The sequence below is a fragment of the Macrobrachium nipponense genome, chromosome 12, assembly GCF_015104395.2.
Source record: "Macrobrachium nipponense isolate FS-2020 chromosome 12, ASM1510439v2, whole genome shotgun sequence".
In the NCBI taxonomy this organism is placed as follows: domain Eukaryota; kingdom Metazoa; phylum Arthropoda; class Malacostraca; order Decapoda; family Palaemonidae; genus Macrobrachium; species Macrobrachium nipponense.
Window position 1 is genome coordinate 44,231,495 of NC_087205.1, and position 19,841 is coordinate 44,251,335.

A 19,841-nucleotide genomic window follows, 5' to 3' on the forward strand; every position below is an offset into this window, starting at 1 on the left:
CTGCCTTTGTATCATATTTTCTGTACAGAAATAAAATGCCTTTCACGTAATACATTTTCATACACATTTTAAACAAAAGCATGAACATTTATAAATCGACACATCCATAGCTAAATTTGCACTTATGTAACTCGATATTTTCGGCATAGAACAGCGTCAGAGGCATATATTTTACCCTAATACCTACGTAATAACTTTCCACAAAATTTGTTAATATAATTTGCCGTTCAGACCATAACCTTTATGGTCTGAACGGCATTTCTACAAATGTATGAACTCGTTAGACAATGGCGCTAGCGGCGCTGTTAACTGAAATTTGCGCCGTAAAGATACCTTTAAAATGCCTTATTTTTTTAATGAATATTTTTGACGAACACCGTAAAACTGATTCGCCGTTGAGTGATTGCGCCGTTAACCGCGGGCCGCCTGTATGTATTTTTCATAGCTAATAAACCTGAGGTCTTAACAATAGGATATTTTCTAAGTGTTAGCTGGTAACTGGTCAAAAACAATCAAAGGAATCTGTGAGATCTGGGCACTCCTGCACGTAAGAGGTGATAGCTGGTCAGAGACCACACACCCACTCCATGATGTGTCAAGTCTTTCCTTAACCGCCTTGGAGAGTAGATGCTATAGCTGTTGCTCTCCTTCTAAGCCTATTGATTTGTGCCCATGTTTCTTTCTTTTTACTGTTTGTGTGTGATTGTTTCTATTATTATGGATTCCACTGAGTCTTCACGGCCTCGTCAACACATGTGCCCGGACATGTGGGGATTTCTGTGCTCTAGGTTTCTGGCTGCTGTTATTACTTTTCTGTTCTTCTTATTACTGACTTTTCTTCTGTACTCAAAATGAATATTAAAATGCCAAATGGGGGATTCATGTCAAAAACGTGGTATTTGTCAAATTGAATATATACAAAATGCAGTATAAATTGAATCTTAAGCCTAGTCAACAAAAGATACTAAATGAATCATTCTGAGCAAGAGGAATCCAGAATGAGTCATTTAGTAACTTTTGTTGACTAGGCTTGTGATCCAATTTGTACTGCATCCTGCATAGTATATTCAATTTGACAAATACCATATTTTTGACATGAATCTCCCATTTGGCATTTTAATAGCCAACTTGAGTATAGAAGAAAAGTCAGTATTATGAAGAATTGAGAAACTTCTATACAAAATAAACAAGCCAGAAATATGATGAAAGCCATAAACACATGGGCAGTACCAGTAATCAGATACAGCACAGGAGTAGTGGAGTGGACAAAGGCTTAACTCCACAGCAATTACCAGAAAACTAGGAAACGCATATGACTATACACAAAACACTACACCCAAGAGCAAATACAGACAAACTATACACAACACGAAAGGAAGGAGGGAGAGGGCTACTAAGCATAGAGGACTGCATCAACATCGAGAGCAGAGCTCTAGGGCAATATCTGAAAACCAGTGAAGACGAGTGGCTAAGGAGAGCAAGGGAAGAAGGTCTGATAAAAAAAGAGGGAGGCTTAGCAATATACAGACACAGAATGACAAATAAAACAGAGGAATGGCACAACAAACCAATGCACGGACAGTACATAAGACAGACTAAAGAACCGGTCAGTGATGATACATGGCAATGGCTACAGCAAGAACTCAAGAAGAAAACAGAAGGAATGCTAACTGCGGCACAAGATCAGGTCCTAAGAACCAGATATGTCCAAAGAACAATAGATGGGAATAACATCTCACCCATATGCAGTAGTGTAATATAAAAAGCAAACAATAAGCCACATACCATGTGAATGTCCAGCACCAGCACAGAACCAGTACAAAAAAAGGCACGATTCAGTAGCAAAAGCCCTCCACTGGAGCCTGTGCAAGAAACACCAGTTACCTTGCAGTAATAAGTGGTACAAACACCAACCTGACGGAGTGATAGAAAACGATCAAGTAAAGATCCTCTGGGACTATGGTATCAGAACAGATGGGGTGATACGTGCCAATAAACACATGACGTTGATTGACAAAATCAAGAAGAAAGTATCACTCACTGATGTTGCAATACCATGGGATACCAGAGTAGAAGAGAAAGAGAGAGAAAAAATTGATAAGTATCAAGGCCTGAAAACAGAAATAAGATGGAAGAGGGATATGCCTTAGGAAATTGTACTCATAATCATAGGAACACTAGTCATGATCCTAAAATCCTGAAAAGGAACCTGGGAAAACTAGATGTCTAGTAGCTCCAGGACTCATACAGAAGTGTGTGCTCCTAGAAACAGCACACACACTGAGAAAAGTGATGGACTCCTAAGGAGGCAGGATGCTACTCAGAACCCCACACTATAAAAACACCCAGTCAAACAGGATGACTGTGATAGACCAAGAAAGAAAAAAAAATTAATAGTAATGTAATCATAGTAAACCCTGAACTTAACATGACGCTCTGGAGGTCTGCTTTTCTGATGAGTAACAATGTCTGTTAAGAAGCATAGACCATAGAGTCCAGCCTGAACTTGAATATCTGCTAGGTATCTTATAATAACAGCAATTCCACACAGTTCCTAAATGAAGCTAACTTGTATTTTATATAAAGTTAATTTAACAGTTAGTATATCTAAAATTCTATCACATATAAGATGGGAGCATAGCAAGAAATAACCATAGTAATGTAGCTGATATGTACACAAGTCTATTTAAAATTATATCACATCTAAAATGGGAGCATAGCAAAAAATAATTATACTAAGTAATGTTGCTGATAAGTACACAAGTCTATATTTAAAGTTGAAGTGTCACTGTATAGCTATGAAAAGAAATTTGTAATGAATTCAAAAATAACCAAACTACCAATCATCTCTCTTACCTGGGAATCTGACTTTTGACTAGTTTGTTTTCTTCTCTTCTCAGCATCTTGTTCTTCTTGCTGCATTTGCTCCCGAATCCCCAACATTACACGTTCAAGTTCGTCCTTTTCAGCTCTGAGCAGCGTGCGATCGTGTTCGTTCTTCGACAAGTTTTCTTGTACCTGAAAATGTAGAGATACATATGAAGATATGTAGTCTATTTTCAAGTTTAATCTGATACTAATTGTACACTAGACATCATTTGCTTATGAGAGAGAGAGAGAGAGAGAGAGAGAGAGAGAGAGAGAGAGAGAGAGAGAGAGAGAGAGAGAAAGGAATGATAAGGATTGCAGCTAGGGGCCAAAGGGACACTGCAAAGAACTTGGAGTAATGCCTACAGTGCACTGTTTGAGGTACACTGACAGCACTAACCCCCACCCCAAATGGGGAAATTAAAGCTGATCATAAATTACCTGATACTGCAACCCCTTGAGTACATCAGTCATCAATTTGTCGCGGGCGTGCTGCTCTTTCTCCCAATCTGCCTTCCGACGATGCCATAGCCGTTCAGCTTCTTCACTAAGGGCACAAAACAAGTATATGGAGGTTTTATATTATATTTATCATGGTATTACATTAGCACCCCATTTATCAAACAGTTCAGGGATCTGGCTTTCTGATACGTAACAGTCAGTAAAATAGCCCTTGAATATTTTCTAGATATCTCACAGTTAACAGCAATTCCACATAGTATACTGTATTTCAATAATTCCCCACAGTATTATTATTATTATTATTAGAAGAATAGTTTAACCAGACCACTGAGCTGATTTTCAGCTCTCATAGGGCTGGCCCGAAAGATTTGATAAAATGCTAGGCCTAGGCCAAAGGCCAGGAACTGGGACCAAATAGGTCATGTAATATAATACCCAATAAATTAAAATGAAGTAAAAAAAACTACAGAGGCAGAGGCTTTCATACTAGAATACAAACAGGCAATAAATACATTTACTCATGTTTCCATACATACTAAAAAGGTTATTAAAATTAACAAAAAGTCAAGAAATTCTTAAAAAAAGGGATTTTGACGTAGGAAAAATCTATTTCTGGGGGAGGACCTGTGTCGCCCGATGAAAAATCCGTTACTCATTTTTCTAGTATAAATAAACTCTAAATACTATACCAGAGAAAAAATAACATAGTTAAGCTGAGGTTAGCTACCCCCAGCGCAATCACCCAAAGGGTGTCGGTATAGTATAGGGGCGTTGTGTTACCACAAACCACAGGACTTCTGCCATTTAGAAGATTCCCTTCAAAATCCCTCCCTTTGGTGGGAGCCGCTACAACGAAATCCCACTACTCGTCCTCGCTCGCCACTACTACTACTTACCCAAGCGCCATTTCCATTCCTGATTAGTTCTATAAACTTGGATTAGTCAGGGTGGGAAAAGAATGTTAATAGGGTTAGGGTTCATCGGGCGACACAGGTCCTCCCCCAGAATCCGGGCGGCTGATCTGGCGGCTGCGTTGGCGGCTGAGGTGGCACTCGAGCGAGAGCCTGACATGGCGCCATAGACGGAGTCAGGAAAGGAGTCCGACCAGGCGCCTGAAGTGGCGTCTGAAGAGGAGTCACATGGAGAGTCTGAGCCTGAAGAGTCGACTGAAAAGGAGCCTGCGAAGAGGACTGCACAGTAGTCTGCGGAAGATGTAAGGCGGTCGGGAGCGCATTCGGGGACGAAAGAAACTTGCCAAAAAGCTCCAAGATACTGCCTAACTTGGCATTCATCTGTTCAAACACCGAAGGTTGAGGATCCACCGATGTAGAAGGCGCGGGAGGAGTAGAAGGATGATCCACAAACACGTCTGGAGCCGCAGGAGTTATCGCTTGAGGAGGCTCTGGAGAAGGCTCCGTAGGAGTGTGCGTGTTCGGCTTCTCCACTTCTATGAGAGAAGGGCGATAAATCGAAAACCGCCGAGAAAAGCTTCAGGCTCCTCCCAAAAACTACAAGAAGGTTCGGCAGTCGCCACCTTCTTGGGAACCGCAGCAGGCGAAACATCGCGAGACCTTTTCAGCGGTCTAGAAGTCTTATTACGCCAACCTCTATAAGAGGAAACATCTGAACTAGAGTCGCTTGACGAAAAACACTTCCTCGCAACACCTTTCCAATGGTGAGCGACAGCATCCTGGGATACGGCTACAGGATTGCTTGAGGGGGCGGCTGCTCGGGAGCAGATCCCGCTCGCCTCCCTTCGGTTTTCAGCATGCCTCCTCCCAGGATCTGGGGAGTTTGACAGGGGCCTAGACCTAGGAGAACGAACGGGCCGAACAACCACCTCCTCTACACTTGCACTAAGTAATTTATCACACTTAACTACCACTTCTTGCACTGTCTCACCCATTTTCTGCATAGTGGTGAGGAAAGAGACAAATTTCGAGTCCATATCGGCTCGTAATACTGACACGGGATCGGGATATACAGATTCGAGGGCAGGAGCAACCACTACGGGGTTAATAGGAACAGGATTAACAGAATTCAGAGGAATATCCTGGCTACTCACTGACTTAGAAGAAGATCTCTGTGAAGCCTTTCTGATTCTATCTTTTTCTAACTTTCTCATATATTTTTCCCAGTGCCTTCCACTCCTGAGATGTTAGAGACTTACATTCTTCACACGTATTCTCAAAAGAACATTCACGTCTCCTACAACTAACACAAGTAGAATGAGGATCAAGTGAAGCTTTAAGAAGTCTAGTCTTACACCCACTACTACACACCCTATACTGAATAGAGCCGGTGTCAGACATCGTGAAGAATTCAAAATAATTCCTAAAAAGGACAACAATATCAAAACCAAAATAACTATAGCACAAGCAAAAAGATCAGTAAACTCAAGGTACATCACCAAAAGGAGAAAACCAAGATGATCAAATCCAAATTCCAACCAGCAGAGGAACCGTGTTACCGGTTCCGACGGCAGGAAACTTCTGATTTATTGTTGGAATGGTTCCCGGTACCTGGTAGAGGGCGGGAGTAGAGGGATCACCTGTCAGACCATTAGCGCTACCGCGAATTTCAAATTCTGCCGTGATGTCAGGAGACGACAGCTATATGTAACCACCGGGTAAGTTATATAAGTGAAATTCCGTTTTTCGGCCATTTCGGTCGAGTCAAAGTTGACCGAAGGTTGAAATTTTGGCATTTATCGTTATTTATATGTAAATATTTCAAAACTGATAAAAGCTACAACCATGGGTTGTTTTTAGTTGTATTCTACATGAAATTGCTCACATTTCCATATATAAAACTTTATGTAACGGCTAATTTAAAATGGTGCAAACATTACGACAATCGGATGAAAAAATGTCTGATTTTTTCGGAAGAGTTACCGCAAGGACGTAAGGAAAATTTTTTTTTTTTTTTCATAAATTCACCATAAATCAAAATATTGTGCTAGAGACTTCCAATTTGTTGCAAAATAAAGTTATATGATTGAATATTACTAGAATATAACTTTTAGCTTACAATTGTGTTTTTCGACCATTTCGGTAGAGTCAAAGTTGACCGAAGGTTGAAATTTTGGCACTTATCATTATTTATATAAAAATATTTCAAAACTGATGAAAGCTATAACCATGAGTTGTTTTTGGTTGTATTCTACATAAAATTGCGCACATTTTCATATATAATACTCCATGTAACGGCTAATATAAAATGGTGCAAAAATTATGTCAAAGTGACAAAATAATTTCTGAGATGTGTCGCTGATGTTTTTTAGTGCGAGAAGAAAGAAGTTCGCACTTGCGCGCCTGGGTAACGATTGTAAACAAAACGACGCCTTGATGCGTGAGCTCCCAGCATCCCCCAAGGCGCGTGATTCAAAAGTTTTCGCCTGGTAGGCCTATAAGTATTTTTCCGCGAATTTTTAAAAAAACTTTTTATATCGACGTGCCATACGTCCAATCGGCACCCAACAAACAATTTATGTCAACGTATAATACGTCCAATCGGCGTTTAAGGGTTATTACTTATGATATTTCGATTAACAGCCATCTTCTCCATATAATCAAAATCGCCATCATCTTTTATTCCTCAAAGAACAGGTAATCTCTACAAATAAAAATATTGGTAGTAGATTACATATCAGAGGGCTTAGATTATTTTTCTAGGCCTATAAACCATTTTGCAACATACAGGCAGCTTAAACACAGCCGATAACTTCAAAATTCAAAGAAAACCTGTTTAAATTCATATTCCTACATTGAAAATGTTGTTATGACTGTTGAGCTTATTAGGTCTATTGTCATAATGCTGCAGACGTAGTTCTAATGCTGACCAGTCCGAGGAGCATGTTAAGTGTGCTCTCACTGATGGCACCGCTAACCTTAACACACCGCACTATGAACTAAGCAACTTGAAAAAAAAAAAAAAGTAAAAATCAGTTCAAATCGCACAGATTACAAATTATAGCAATGCATAAAAGGGAGCATATCTATATAACTACGTATAAGGAAAATAGGGCTAGCTGTGAATTCGCAAACTTTTCGATATGCATGACTTTAAAAAAAATAACACTATTTGGCAACGTCCCGTTGAGTCTGAGAATCTGGACGATACCAAAAGAATCATGTCGCATGAGATTTGAGCACCACTGTACAATAAAAAAAAATTAACTCATTAGCTTTAACCGTTTTGCTCACAGCGCGATTTGTATACAATTATACAGTGGACCCCCCGCATTCGCGTTCTCCAGATTCGCGGACTCACACATTCGCGGATTTCTCTCGGGAACGTTTCCCTGCATTATTCACGGAACAAAATTCGCGAGCATTTTTTCGCTTGGTATTTTTCTATGGTAAATATCCACAAATTCTTGGTTTTTTTGATGAATTTCATTATAAAATGCCCTTTTTGTGATAAAACTATTAAAAAAACCATGTATGAAAATATTTAGTGGGTTTTTCTTGAGTTTTAACTAACAAAATAGGCTGTTTTTAGCATTTTTATAGGAGTTCCAAACATTCGCGGGTTCTAACTATTCACAGGGGGTCTGGTACACATCCCCCGCGAATACGGGGGGACCAATGTATATGAAAATTTTTTGCACTTTTATATATTCCAATATTTCTATATGATAATGATATTTTTTTAATTTCTGGGCTCAGCTCGTGTCGCTGCGCGAAATATCCTGTTTAATCTATTATTTCTAGGGTAAATGTACTAATCAACATACCAGAGAATAAATAAAATAAAGAAAAAGGTCAGTATAACTGACTCGCTCACCCTCCAGGAGGGTGGTCGGTATGAACACTAGGCGAGTGAGACCACTACCACGAGCCAAATGCCAATAGAAATCTCCCACTACAAAATCCCTCCAAGAGGGGAGCCGACCCACAGAGTGAGCAGCTCGTACTACTACTACTCCATCCCATGCTGCCGACTGCTGCGCCTCTGGTGGACATCCTTTCAAGTTAGCACCCACGAGTCGGTTGTGATATTTTCCTCTCTGTGTTTTTTGTGCCCTTTCATTGGATTTTGTTCTATTATGGAGCGTGCAGCTATCGCAGCAGCTAAGTTAAGTACTCAGTATTTACGGTTAGTTGGTTTTTTCCGGCCCTGAGCAGTATTTGCCGTTTTTTTAGGTATAAATACGATCTCGGGGGTCGGAAGCATGGCAGCATGGTTCTGCCTCGTGATGGGTTCGTTCTTGGTCTCCCCATACCTAGAACATCCCCTTATTTATCTTCGCTCTTTATGATTATCCGCTTTACTTAGGGTACGGTTCTACTCAGGTTTGTCATGAATGCATGTATTTACCTTACGTAGGCTTCTTCTATCCAGACCCTAGTCCAGGTTCTTAGTATCGGCCTTCGATAGCTTTGAGTGGTAGACTTGCCTTCGGGTTAGTCGTACACTCCTGGATTTTTCTCCTGCTATATTGTTTTTCTTTCTTTCATTTATTTATTTATATAACTGTGTATTTTATTATTGTTAGGTTAGTTAGCGTCTGGCTTAGCCTAGGTCATGGCTCTTTGAGCCTATACTACCGCTCATCAGTTCGGTTGCTTCCCTATAGCATCTCTCTGATCAGTTGGTTCGGCCCAGTGGGCTTATTTGCCTCCGCTTTTCAGTTCAGTATGCTTCCCGATAGCATTTCCCTGATCAGTGGTGTCCTAGGCTTAGTTGTCGTTTTTGGTCTTTACCGCCTCGTGGTCACTTCGTGATCACGGGCCAGCCAGACGCCGTCCAGTCATTCTTTCCCCCCCCCTCCCGCTCTTCCATAGAGTCGGGCGGGGGCGGGTAGGTCGGTTCTGCCCATGCGTCGCTCCTCATACCCGAGCCTGCCTCCCTCTCTCCCCTCAGGCGGAGGGGGCTAGGGAGTCGGGACAGACCCAGACTGGTCTCGACCTCTCCTTGGCTTCTCGGTCCGGCCGGTTGGTACGGAGTGGGGGGTACTGGCCTTGCCCTTCCTCCGCGCTACCTTGTCGCTCCGGGCTAGCTTGAGCCTGTATGTCTTCTCGCTCTTTCCCATCTTACTAGGGCTCCTTCCTGATCGGAGTCCTGGTATCCAGCGGAAAGTTGTTAGTCCACCCAGTAGGGTGGACCGGAGCATACAGTGGGTCTCATTCTAACCTTATCCTTCCGTTTTGCTGAGTTACTACACTCCGCTACGCACTGGACTTAGTCCGGTTTGCTTGTGTGTCAGGTTTAAGTTATCTTTTAAGTTTATCTTAAGAACCTTAAACCATCCCCCTCCCTTACATATCTTACCGGATCTCTCCGGGATTATAGCCTATTCAGGCGATGCAGGGAGGGGTTATGCCCAAATTTTTTCCGAGCTCCGGCATGCATCGGAGCTCTTCTGTCCTTTAGACTGTAAGTGATGTTTTTAAGATACTCATGTGTCTCCCCACTTACAGGCCACCAACTGTGAGCATCCCGGGATGTTTTCCGCCACACTTCAGGACCCTTTGTTGGACACGAAGTTTGCCGGTCCCCATGCTCCATGCGCGACTCCGCTCGGGGACATCCAGGTCTGGTACCATGAGACGTGTACCATATGTACGATGGCTGGTGAGCCAGCTTTTGGAAGGGGTAAGTTTTACATCACCAGTAGCTGCTCCGCTTCTTTTTTAGCGCTTAAGTTTTCATCATATTAACTTAAGGCAATTAATTTAAGTTATACTTTAAGTTTTAGTTTTAAGTGATTCTTAAATCTAAACTACGCCCCTCTCTTCCAGGCTCCGGCGGTAAGAGATACCGCACTGGCTACCCTGCGGGTCCTGGGTCGGCGGTTTTGGGAAAAACGCCGCCAAGGGACAGCCCTACATCCTAGAGAAGCGGTTGGCATTACTAATCTTCCCCGGAGGCAAGGCGACAGGATACGTCGACCCGGTAGAAGCGGATCCGACTATCGCCTTCATCCAACAACAGCTGGCCACCTCATTAACTGATCAGGACCATGGATATCTCTACGGATGTCGCGACCCTAGATATTAATGTTGAACCCTATGGTAGGTATAGACGACCTGTTGGTCGAGGTAGGTACGGTGGACACCCAAGGGTCACCCCTTGGGCGTAACTGTTTCTTCTACTCCTGCAACCTCTCCATCCTTCCAAGGCTTTACGGGTGACGAAATATATTCTCCTCCTGGTGCTTCGGTTAGACCTAAGGTCAAGTCTAAGGTGATGACTTTGACTAAGACGTCGTCGTCGTCTAAGAAGACGACTTCGGCTTCATCCTCCTCGCCCGTAAGTCTCCGGCTGGGAATCCCGGAGCATCCAGGTCTAAAGCTTCTAGCTCCGGCTCTAAGTCCTCGAGGAGTAAATCCTCCAGAGAGAGATCTCGCACTCCGCAGAATCACCAGTTCCGCTACCTTTGGTTCCGATTCAGAGCCTCCCCTCCACCTCCGCAGCAGCTCCGGCTTTGGACTCCAATGCTGGCCTGTTGCAACAGGTGGGTGACCTGGTTGGGTCCTTAAAGAGTAGCATGGAGCAAATGATCTCTCGTCTGTCGGACAGGATACTTCCCAGGACTCCATTATAGCCGGGCTGAGAGAAGCTCCTCTAGCCTCTCCTGATATTGTGCAAAGCTGATATTGTGCAGGCTATTAATGAAATTAAAAATGGACGCTGCTGCAGGGCCTGATGGAATTCCTGCTATTTTGTTAAAGAAAAGTAGTTCATTCTATCGCAAAGCCACTTGCAATATTTATTAAGACAAAGTGTAGATACAGGCAAGATTTATGAGGAGCACAAATTAGCATATATTACCCCTACTTTCAAAAGTGGATCAAGACTAGAGGCAAGTAATTATAGGCCTGTGAGTCTAACATCACATATTATGAAAGTGTATGAAAGGGTAATGAAGAAAAATATTATGAAAACATTTAATAAAAAAATAATTTGTTTAATAAAGGACAACATGGTTTCGTACCCGGAAAAAGTACACAAACCCAACTGTTAGTCCACCGTGAGAACATATTCAAAAATATGAAAAGCGGAAATGAAACAGATGTGGTTTATTTAGACTTTGCAAAGCTTTTGATAAAGTAGACCATAATATATTAGCGAAGAAAATTAGAAAACACAATATCGTGGATAAAGTAGGAAGATGGTTAAAAGAATTTTTACACAACAGAAAACAGATAGTTATTGCAAACGACGAGAATCGGATGAAGTCAAGGTAATATCCGGTGTGCCGCAAGGTACGGTGTTAGCTGCAATACTGTTTGTTATTATGATTGAAGACATAGACAATAATGTGAAGGATTCGGTAGTGAGTAGTTTCGCAGATGACACAAGAATAAGTAGAGAAATTACTTGTGATGAAGATAGGAACGCTCTACAAAGAGACCTTTACAAAGTATATGATTGGGGCAGAGGTAAATAGGATGGTATTTAACTCTGATAAATTTGAATCAATAAATTATGGAGACAGAGAAAGAAAGCTATATGCATATAAGGACCTAATAATGAGACCATCACAAATAAGGAAGCAGTTAAAGACCTTGGTGTGATGATGAATAGGAACATGTTATGCAATGATCAAATAGCAACTCTGTTGGCAAAATGTAAACAGCAAAAATGGGAATGTTGTTACGGCACTTCAAAACAAGAAAAGCTGAACACATGATTATGCTTTATAAACATATGTTCGTAGTCCACTTGAATATTGCAATATGATATGGTACCCACACATCAAAAGGATATTGCACAAATAGAGAGTGTACAAAGGTCCTTTACAGCTAGAATAGAAGAATTAAGGACCTAGACTACTGGGAAAGACTACAATTCTTAAAATTATATAGTCTAGGAAAGGAGAAGAGAACGCTACATGATAATTCAGGCATGGAAACAGATAGAAGGAATAGCAGAAAATATCATGGAACTAAAAATATCAGAAAGAGCAAGCAGAGGTAGATTAATAGTGCCCAAAACTATACCAGGAAAAATAAGGAAAGCACACAGGACATTAATCCACTACGCACCAGCATCGATAATGCAGCGTCTATTCAATGCGTTGCCAGCTCATCTGAGGAATATATCAGGAGTGAGCGTAGATGTGTTTAAGAATAAGCTCGACAAATATCTAAACTGCATCCCAGACCATCCAAGATTGGAAGATGCAAAATATACCGGAAGATGTACTAGCAACTCTCTGGTAGACATTAGAGGTGCCTCACACTGAGGGACCTGGGGCAACCCGAACAAGATGTAAGGTCTGTAAGGTAAGGTCCACTGTCCAACACGAGTGGATCCCAACTTCCTCCGTATGACTCACTACCTCAGTTCTCTATGAACAATCCGTGGAGAGTAGCGTCATACGCCCCCCTTCCAGGACGGTCTCATCTCTATACCGGAATTTGGGACTCGAAGAATAGAGACTTCGAGTTCTTCCCGGAAGACCTCCAGCCTCCGTTCATAGGCTACGCAAGGCTTACGCCGTCGGCTATGGTGCGGGACGATAAGGTACCTAAGGAGACAGTCCTCTACTCACGAGACCAGGCTCAGAGAGAATGGCTCAGGTGTTTAGAGGACATGGATTGTTCTAACACCAAGATACAACCCTTTAAGAGTCCCATTTACCATTTTTACAATGGATGAGAGTACCCCGCTCCCGTTCCTAACCAAGATCGCGAGGGTCGACCATCCCAGCGGCCCAGAAGGGGGAACCTATACCGCAGTTGAAGGAAGCGGATCCCACTCTCCGTTGCTCCCCTCAGTTGGAGAATTGTGGGAAGACTTGCCGAATACATTCTCAGCTGGCAAACTCAAACCGGACTGTGCTATGGAGCAGTTTGGTGAAAAGCTACCCAGGCTCCCAGATAGCCTTATTCAGGCTGAGTTTGATGCAAAATCGCGTCTAGCCAGATCCATCAATTCTATGGCTATGTCTGAGGTAGCTACCATGGCTTATGGATCAGAACCGATTTTTAAGCTCATGACCAAGCCCTGACTCAAACGGTACAGTCAGATATGTTTTGAGTTTGCCACTGCTCGGACGAATTGTAGGAAGCATGTCCTACAAGAGGCAAACCATTCGGCATGAACCGAATAGGTTACTCTCGTCTAGCATCTGGGGAGCAGATCTCTTCCCAGAAGCTATGGTTAAGGAGGTCCAGTCAGAGGCTACCAGGTTAAACCAGAGCCTTAAGGATCGTTGGGGCCTTTCGGCTAAGAGGAGGCAAGACCTGACTCCTAAAGGTAAGGGACAAAAGAAACCCAGGCGTTTCCAAACCTTACCAGAAGAAGCAACTACGCTTTCCTCAACAAGTTCCAACAGTACCGTTAGTGCAGACAGCCCAACCCTCCACTTCTAAGGTCAATCACAGCCAATTTATGTGATATCCCCTCAGCCTCAGCCCTCCACCTCTTTACGCCATCTCTCCAGCTTACAATCAATCCTTCGAGAGTCAAGCTTCTCAGAAGTATGACCGCTCGGGTAAGGGAGGTAGAGGTAAGCGTTCCTTTCGTGGGAGAGGATCGGGAGGCCCCGCCCCTTTAACAGGGGAAAGCACTTCAGAGGAGGCCGAGGCGGGTTACCAGAAACCAATGAAGAACTTCAGGTAGGAGGGAGGCTGTTCACTTTCGCCACCGGTGGAACTTCAGCCAATGGGCTCAGAGCATAGTGTCAAAAGGTCTGGGTTGGAGCTGGTTGACGAACCCACCTCCATCCAGACCTTTCCGTCAACTTCCTTCCAAGGAATTGACAGAGTACGCAGACGATCTCCTTCAAAAAGGAGCTATAGCGAGAGTCAAGAGATTAAAATTTCAAGGTCGCTTGTTCAGCGTGCCAAAGAAAGGCTCACAAAAAAGAAGGGTAATCTTAGACTTGTCCCGCTTAAACTTAGCCATCCGCTGCGACAAGTTCAAGATGCTCACGATCTCACAGGTGGCGGACCCTACTTCCCCGTGGGGCCGTCACCACCTCTATCGATCTTACAGACGACTTACTATCATATCCCTATTGCAAGACACTTCCGTCCGTATCTGGGTTTCAAGATAGGAGACCAGACATTCTCCTTCAAGGTAGTTCCATTCGGACTCAACGTGGCACCAGAGTGTTCACGAAGCTAGCGGAAGTGGTAGTGCAACAACTCAGATCGCAAGGGATCATGGTAGTAGCGTATCTCGACGATTGGTTGATCTGGGCCCCAACAGTCGAGGAATGCAACAGAGCTACTCTGAAAGTGATTCAGTTCCTGGAATATCTAGGCTTCAAAATAAACAGGACCAAATCAAGACTCACTCCAGAGTCAAACTTTCAGTGGCTGGGCATTCAATGGAATCTAGCATCCCACACTCTGTCGATTCCATCAACCAAAAGGAAAGAAATAGCAAAGTCAGTCAAGCAATTTCTAAGTCACAAACTAGCGTCAAGGAGAGCCCAGGAAAGGATCCTGGGTTCTCTCCAGTTTGCATCAGTGACAAACGGTCTTAATGAAAGCCAAACTGAAAGACCTAACCAGAATCTGGCGCTCGCGAGCAAACGTCAGGTCCAGGGACAAACTATCCTCCAGTGCCTCTGATTCTAAAGAATCGACTTCGGCCATGGGCGAGAGTCAAGAATTTATCAATGTCAGTACCCCTTCAGTTCCCTCCACCAGGGGTCACCATCCACACAGACGCGTCCTTAAGCGGCTGGGGAGGGTATTCCCAGGTCAAAAAGGTTCAAGGGACTTGGTCACCTCAGTTCCGTCAGTTCCATATAAACGTACTGGAGGCAATGGCAGTGTTCTTGACTCTAAAAAGGTTACGCCCACCCAAGTACTCCCACATAAAGCTAGTCCTGGACAGTGCAGTGGTAGTACATTGTATAAACAGAGGCAGCCAAGTCACGTCATCTAAATACGTCATGATAGCCATCTTCTCCCTGGCAGACAAGTTCAGTTGGCATCTTTCCTCCACTCACATAGCTGGAGTAAGAAACGTCATAGCAGACGCCCTATCCCGATCAGTACCCCTAGAGTCGGAATGGTCACTGGACAACAGTTCGTTCCAATGGATCCTTCAAAGAGTCCCAGGCTACAGGTGGACCTCTTCGCATCAGAAGCGAACCACAAACTACCGTGTTATGTAGCCCCCAACCTGGACCCTCTGGCCTATGCCACGGACGCCTGGCTCTAGACTGGAACAACTGGGAGAAGATTTACGTCTTCCCTCCAGTGAATCTCCTCATGAAAGTATTGAACAAACTCAGGACATTCAAGGGTCAAGTGGCTCTAGTAGCCCCAGACTGGCCGAAGAGCAACTGGTTATCCTCTAATTTTGGAGCTGGGCCTTCGTCCTCTTCAGATCCCCAGTCCCAAGCTCTCCAGTCAGTGCAAATGAAGACTGTGTTCGCTTCCTCAGGGATTCTCAAAACCCTAACTTTAATGGATTTCATGAAGTTTGCGGCAAAAAGAGATCGAATATTGACCCTCAGAATATTCATTCTTTGGAATCCGATATAAAAGGGATTCGACTTTGAGGCAGTATGATGCTGCTGTCCAAAAGTTAGCAACCTTCCTGAGAGATTCGGATATTAGAATCATGACAGTTATTCAGCTATATTCCTTTTTCAGATCCTTATTTGAAAAAAGGTTTAGCAGCTAGCACGATACGACAAACAAGTCAGCTTTGAAAAAGATATTTCAATTTGGATTGAACATAGACTTGACGGATTCCTAACTTCTCGTCTATTCCTAAGGCATGTGCTAGGCTTAGGGCCTTCTGTAAGGCCTACGTCAGTTTCATAGGTTCTTAAAACGATGTCCTAAAACTGGCTTCCGAAAACCCGATAATGACACATGCTCGTTTATAATGCTCTTAAGAAAAACCCTATTCTTATTAAGCTTAGCTTCAGGAGCAGAATTTCAGAACTGTCGGCTCTATCCAGAGACCCGGATCATATTCAGTTCCTTCCCACAGGAGAAGTCCTACTTTCGTCCGGAACGTAGCTTTTTATAGCAAAGAATGAAGATCCTTTGATGAGGTGGGAACCTTGGAAGGTACTACCCCTTCCACAAGATGTATCTCTTTGCCCAGTTACAACCTTACGAGCCTTTTCTGTCTAGGAACCCCATCCTCATCTTGTCGGGTCCCCTCTTTAGGAGGAAAAAGGTGGAACTTTATCCATTAAAGGCATCAGGCAACAAATCCTGTACTTTATTAAGCAAGCCAATCCTGACTCTTTCCCGAAAGAACATGATGTCAGGGCAGTAGCCACCTCTATTAATTACTTTCCAACATATGAACTTCGATGAGTTGAAAAAGTATACTGGATGGAAATCGCCGACAGTGTTCAAACGTCACTACCTTCTTAAGTCCTTGGAAGCTCTGAAATTGCCCAGCAGTAGCAGCGGGTAACATAGTTTCCCCTGACTCTAGCTAGTTTGTAGTAGAAGATTCAGTCCTCCTTTCTACCTGCCTCACCCAAAGTTCGTCTATTCCTACCTGGTTCATTTGCATTCACCTGTCTTAGCTGCTTTTGTGATAGTGTAGTGGGTGCCCCCTTATTGTCTGGTTAGGGGGACACTCACAAATGATTATAAACATTGATCTCATGGATGGATTTCCCCTTATTTTTATGCTAGGGGATACATCATATTATAATGATTACGGGTTTTGTATATTAAGTCATATACATTCCTTTATATATTATTATTGTTGATTGTTTTTTATTAATTGCTATTATACTTTTGATACATGCTGTTACACAGATACATTGATACATGTAAATATTTTACCTGTACATATGTAATTACCTTATGTTAACAAACATGATTAGATTTAAGGGTAATTTAAGCATATTTCTATTTTTTATACCCCTGTGTATATGTATCTTTTAGCAATTATAGTCTATTCATATATATTTATCTTTTATTTGAGACCTAGTCTGATTATTTTTTATTTTTATTCTCATTTTATTACTTTTGTTTACAATCTTGTGCTATTTCTCTGGTACGATTTCGCGCAGCGACACGAGCTGAGCCCATAAAGAAAAAGGGATTTTGACGTAAGGAAAAATCTATTTCTGGGCGATTGGCTCGTGTCGCCAGCGAAAATCCCACCCTACCCATCCCTTCGCCCAAGATTGTCTGCTAACTTCAGGATGGCCAACCAGAGGCGCAGCAGTCAGGCAGCATGGGATGGAGTAGTAGTAGTACGAGCTGCTCACTCTGTGGGTCGGCTCCCCTCTTGGAGGGGGATTTTGTAGTGGGAGAGTTTCTATTGGCATTTGGCTCGTGGTAGTGTCTCACTCGCCTATGTTCATACCGACACCCTCCTGGAGGGTGGAGCGAGTCAGTTATACTGACCTTTTTCTTTATTTTTTATTTATTCTCTGGTATGTGTTAGTACATTTACCCTAGAAATAATAGATTAAAGGATATTCGCTGGCGACACGAGCCAATCGCCCAGAAATAGATTTTTCCTTACGTCAAAATCCCTTTTTTGATGGTTGCATACTAAACTTCAGGTAATGACAAAAAAAAGAAGCCAAAAATGAACTCTTAATCTTGAAAACTAAGTGTGCTGTGATTTTTTGAAAAAAAACTTTTTTCTGCTTCAGTGCTCACTCCCGAACCCCGCCAGCATACGGGAGACGATTTCTGAAATACCGCTTAGGCGTTTAAGGGATAAGCTACATAGTAACTAATAGGGATGTTTAAATTTGTTCTCATCATGTGGACTGCTTCCTTGGCTCCTTTATCACCTTCTTCGTTTCCTTTAATTCCATTCCGACATGGGCAGGGATCCAACATATTTCAATATTTTTTCCCTTAACCCCTTACAAGATTAACCCGAGATATATCGTTATCAGTGTGCTAAACAAAAATTTTGGACTTACCACGAGGATATCTCGTTGAAAAAGTTAAACGTGAATATTGGGGCTAACTACGAGATTTCTCGTGGCTCAGTATTGTTACAGCAGGCTTCTCCGAGATATCTCGTCCTATATCATACGTTTGGCAGTGGTATTTGCTGCTGGAAGTCGTGAGTTACCAACAATAATTTTCTGTATTTTTTCGCGCAGAAGACACGTCATTAGTAGCACTTCAGCTGCCATCTTTGACCTTTGTTTTTTTTGTTTTTTGCGTATTTTTGCCTAATTAGGTAAGTTTGGTTGCATTATTTGTCATCTTAGACTGATTATATGTTATATTATTGATTCATCGTTGTTGCGTGTTGTTGTCTTGTTAGCTAACCCCATGAGTATTTTGTGGTATATAGAGTAACCGTGATCTTGAGAGGTTGTTCGTTCGTTTGTACGTATTTTATATCGTATTTTTCGCCAGTTCTAAGTAAATTTGGTTGTTTATTTGTCATCTAAGACTGTTTATATGTTATATTATTGACTTATTATGATGATTTCGTGTCGTTTGTTTGTCTCTTGACCATTTTGTGATACGTCAAGTATAATTTTTTTCCAAGGATTTTTTTTCCTTTTTTTACGATGAGTACGCACTATTTTACTAGCTCTCCAGTGGTGACTTTTAGATCTTCTGTATTTCTTCATTTCACGTTTTAGGTAAGTTTCATTGTTCTTTTTTTTTATTTTGACTGTTTATATGATATATTGCGAGTAATTTTAGTATCTTGACTATTTATTTATTATTCTAGCCTTATATTTATTTTTTATTTTAGCCCAGTTATGGCAAATTACCATGACAACAGTGATACTGAGGAATCATTTACAGAGCTTGAAAGTTCTGGCTCAGAAGGCGACGATTCAAGCTTGGATGATTCCAGTGACGATGACAGCGATACCAATACGATACAGATACAGTAATGGAGAAACACAATGGAGGAGAATCGCAGATTCTACTGACCCCTCCACCCCCTCGATTTCCATTCACAGGAACAACAGGTCTCAATATCCCAGGGAATATTGAAAGTATGTCGCCTTTAGATTTTTTCCATGTATTTTTTGATGATGAACTGATTGAACTTATTTGCACTGAAACCAATAGATTTGCTGAGCAATGCAATGCAGACCCAAATACGTGGCATCCTGTAACTCCACCTGAACTCAGAGTTTTCTTAGAACTAAATACTTTGAAAGGAATTGTGAAGAAGCCTGAAGAATCCTTGTATTGGTCTAAAAATCCACTTCTTAGAACCCCAATTTTTGCTGAAACTATGCCTTTCAAAAGATACAAGAAAATCAGGCAGTACCTGCATTTTTCTGATAATGAAGCATACGATTGCAAATTGCGCATCCTAATCCCAAAAACTGAATAAGATATATCCTATTTATGTGCACTTAGAAAATAAATTTAGAACTGTCTACACCCCACAAAGAGATATTTCAATTGATGATCTCTTGCTATATAAAGGAAGATTGGGATGGGTACAATATATCCCATTGAAGAGATCAAGATTCGGCATAAAGTTCTTTATGTTATGTGAGCGAGTACAGGATATGTGTGGAGTTTTTTGATTTATGTAGGTAAAGGAACAATTCGACCAGGATTTCAATGAATTGCCTAAATCCTCACAGGTTGTAATGACTTTACTGA

The 19,841-nt window shown here is 42.2% G+C and overlaps 1 protein-coding gene across 1 annotated transcript in view; it reads right to left on the reverse strand.

Moving 5' to 3' along the window:
• LOC135224789 (trichoplein keratin filament-binding protein-like) overlaps nucleotides 1-19,841 on the reverse strand; it is a 276,218-nt gene that overhangs the window by 56,924 nt on the left and 199,453 nt on the right. Inside the window, exons 12-13 of the mRNA XM_064264114.1 lie at nucleotides 3,310-3,415; nucleotides 2,857-3,018 (exon numbers count right to left, since the gene is read on the reverse strand). Coding sequence (XP_064120184.1) covers nucleotides 2,857-3,018; nucleotides 3,310-3,415 — 268 coding nt within the window. The remainder of the gene's footprint in view (nucleotides 1-2,856; nucleotides 3,019-3,309; nucleotides 3,416-19,841) is intronic.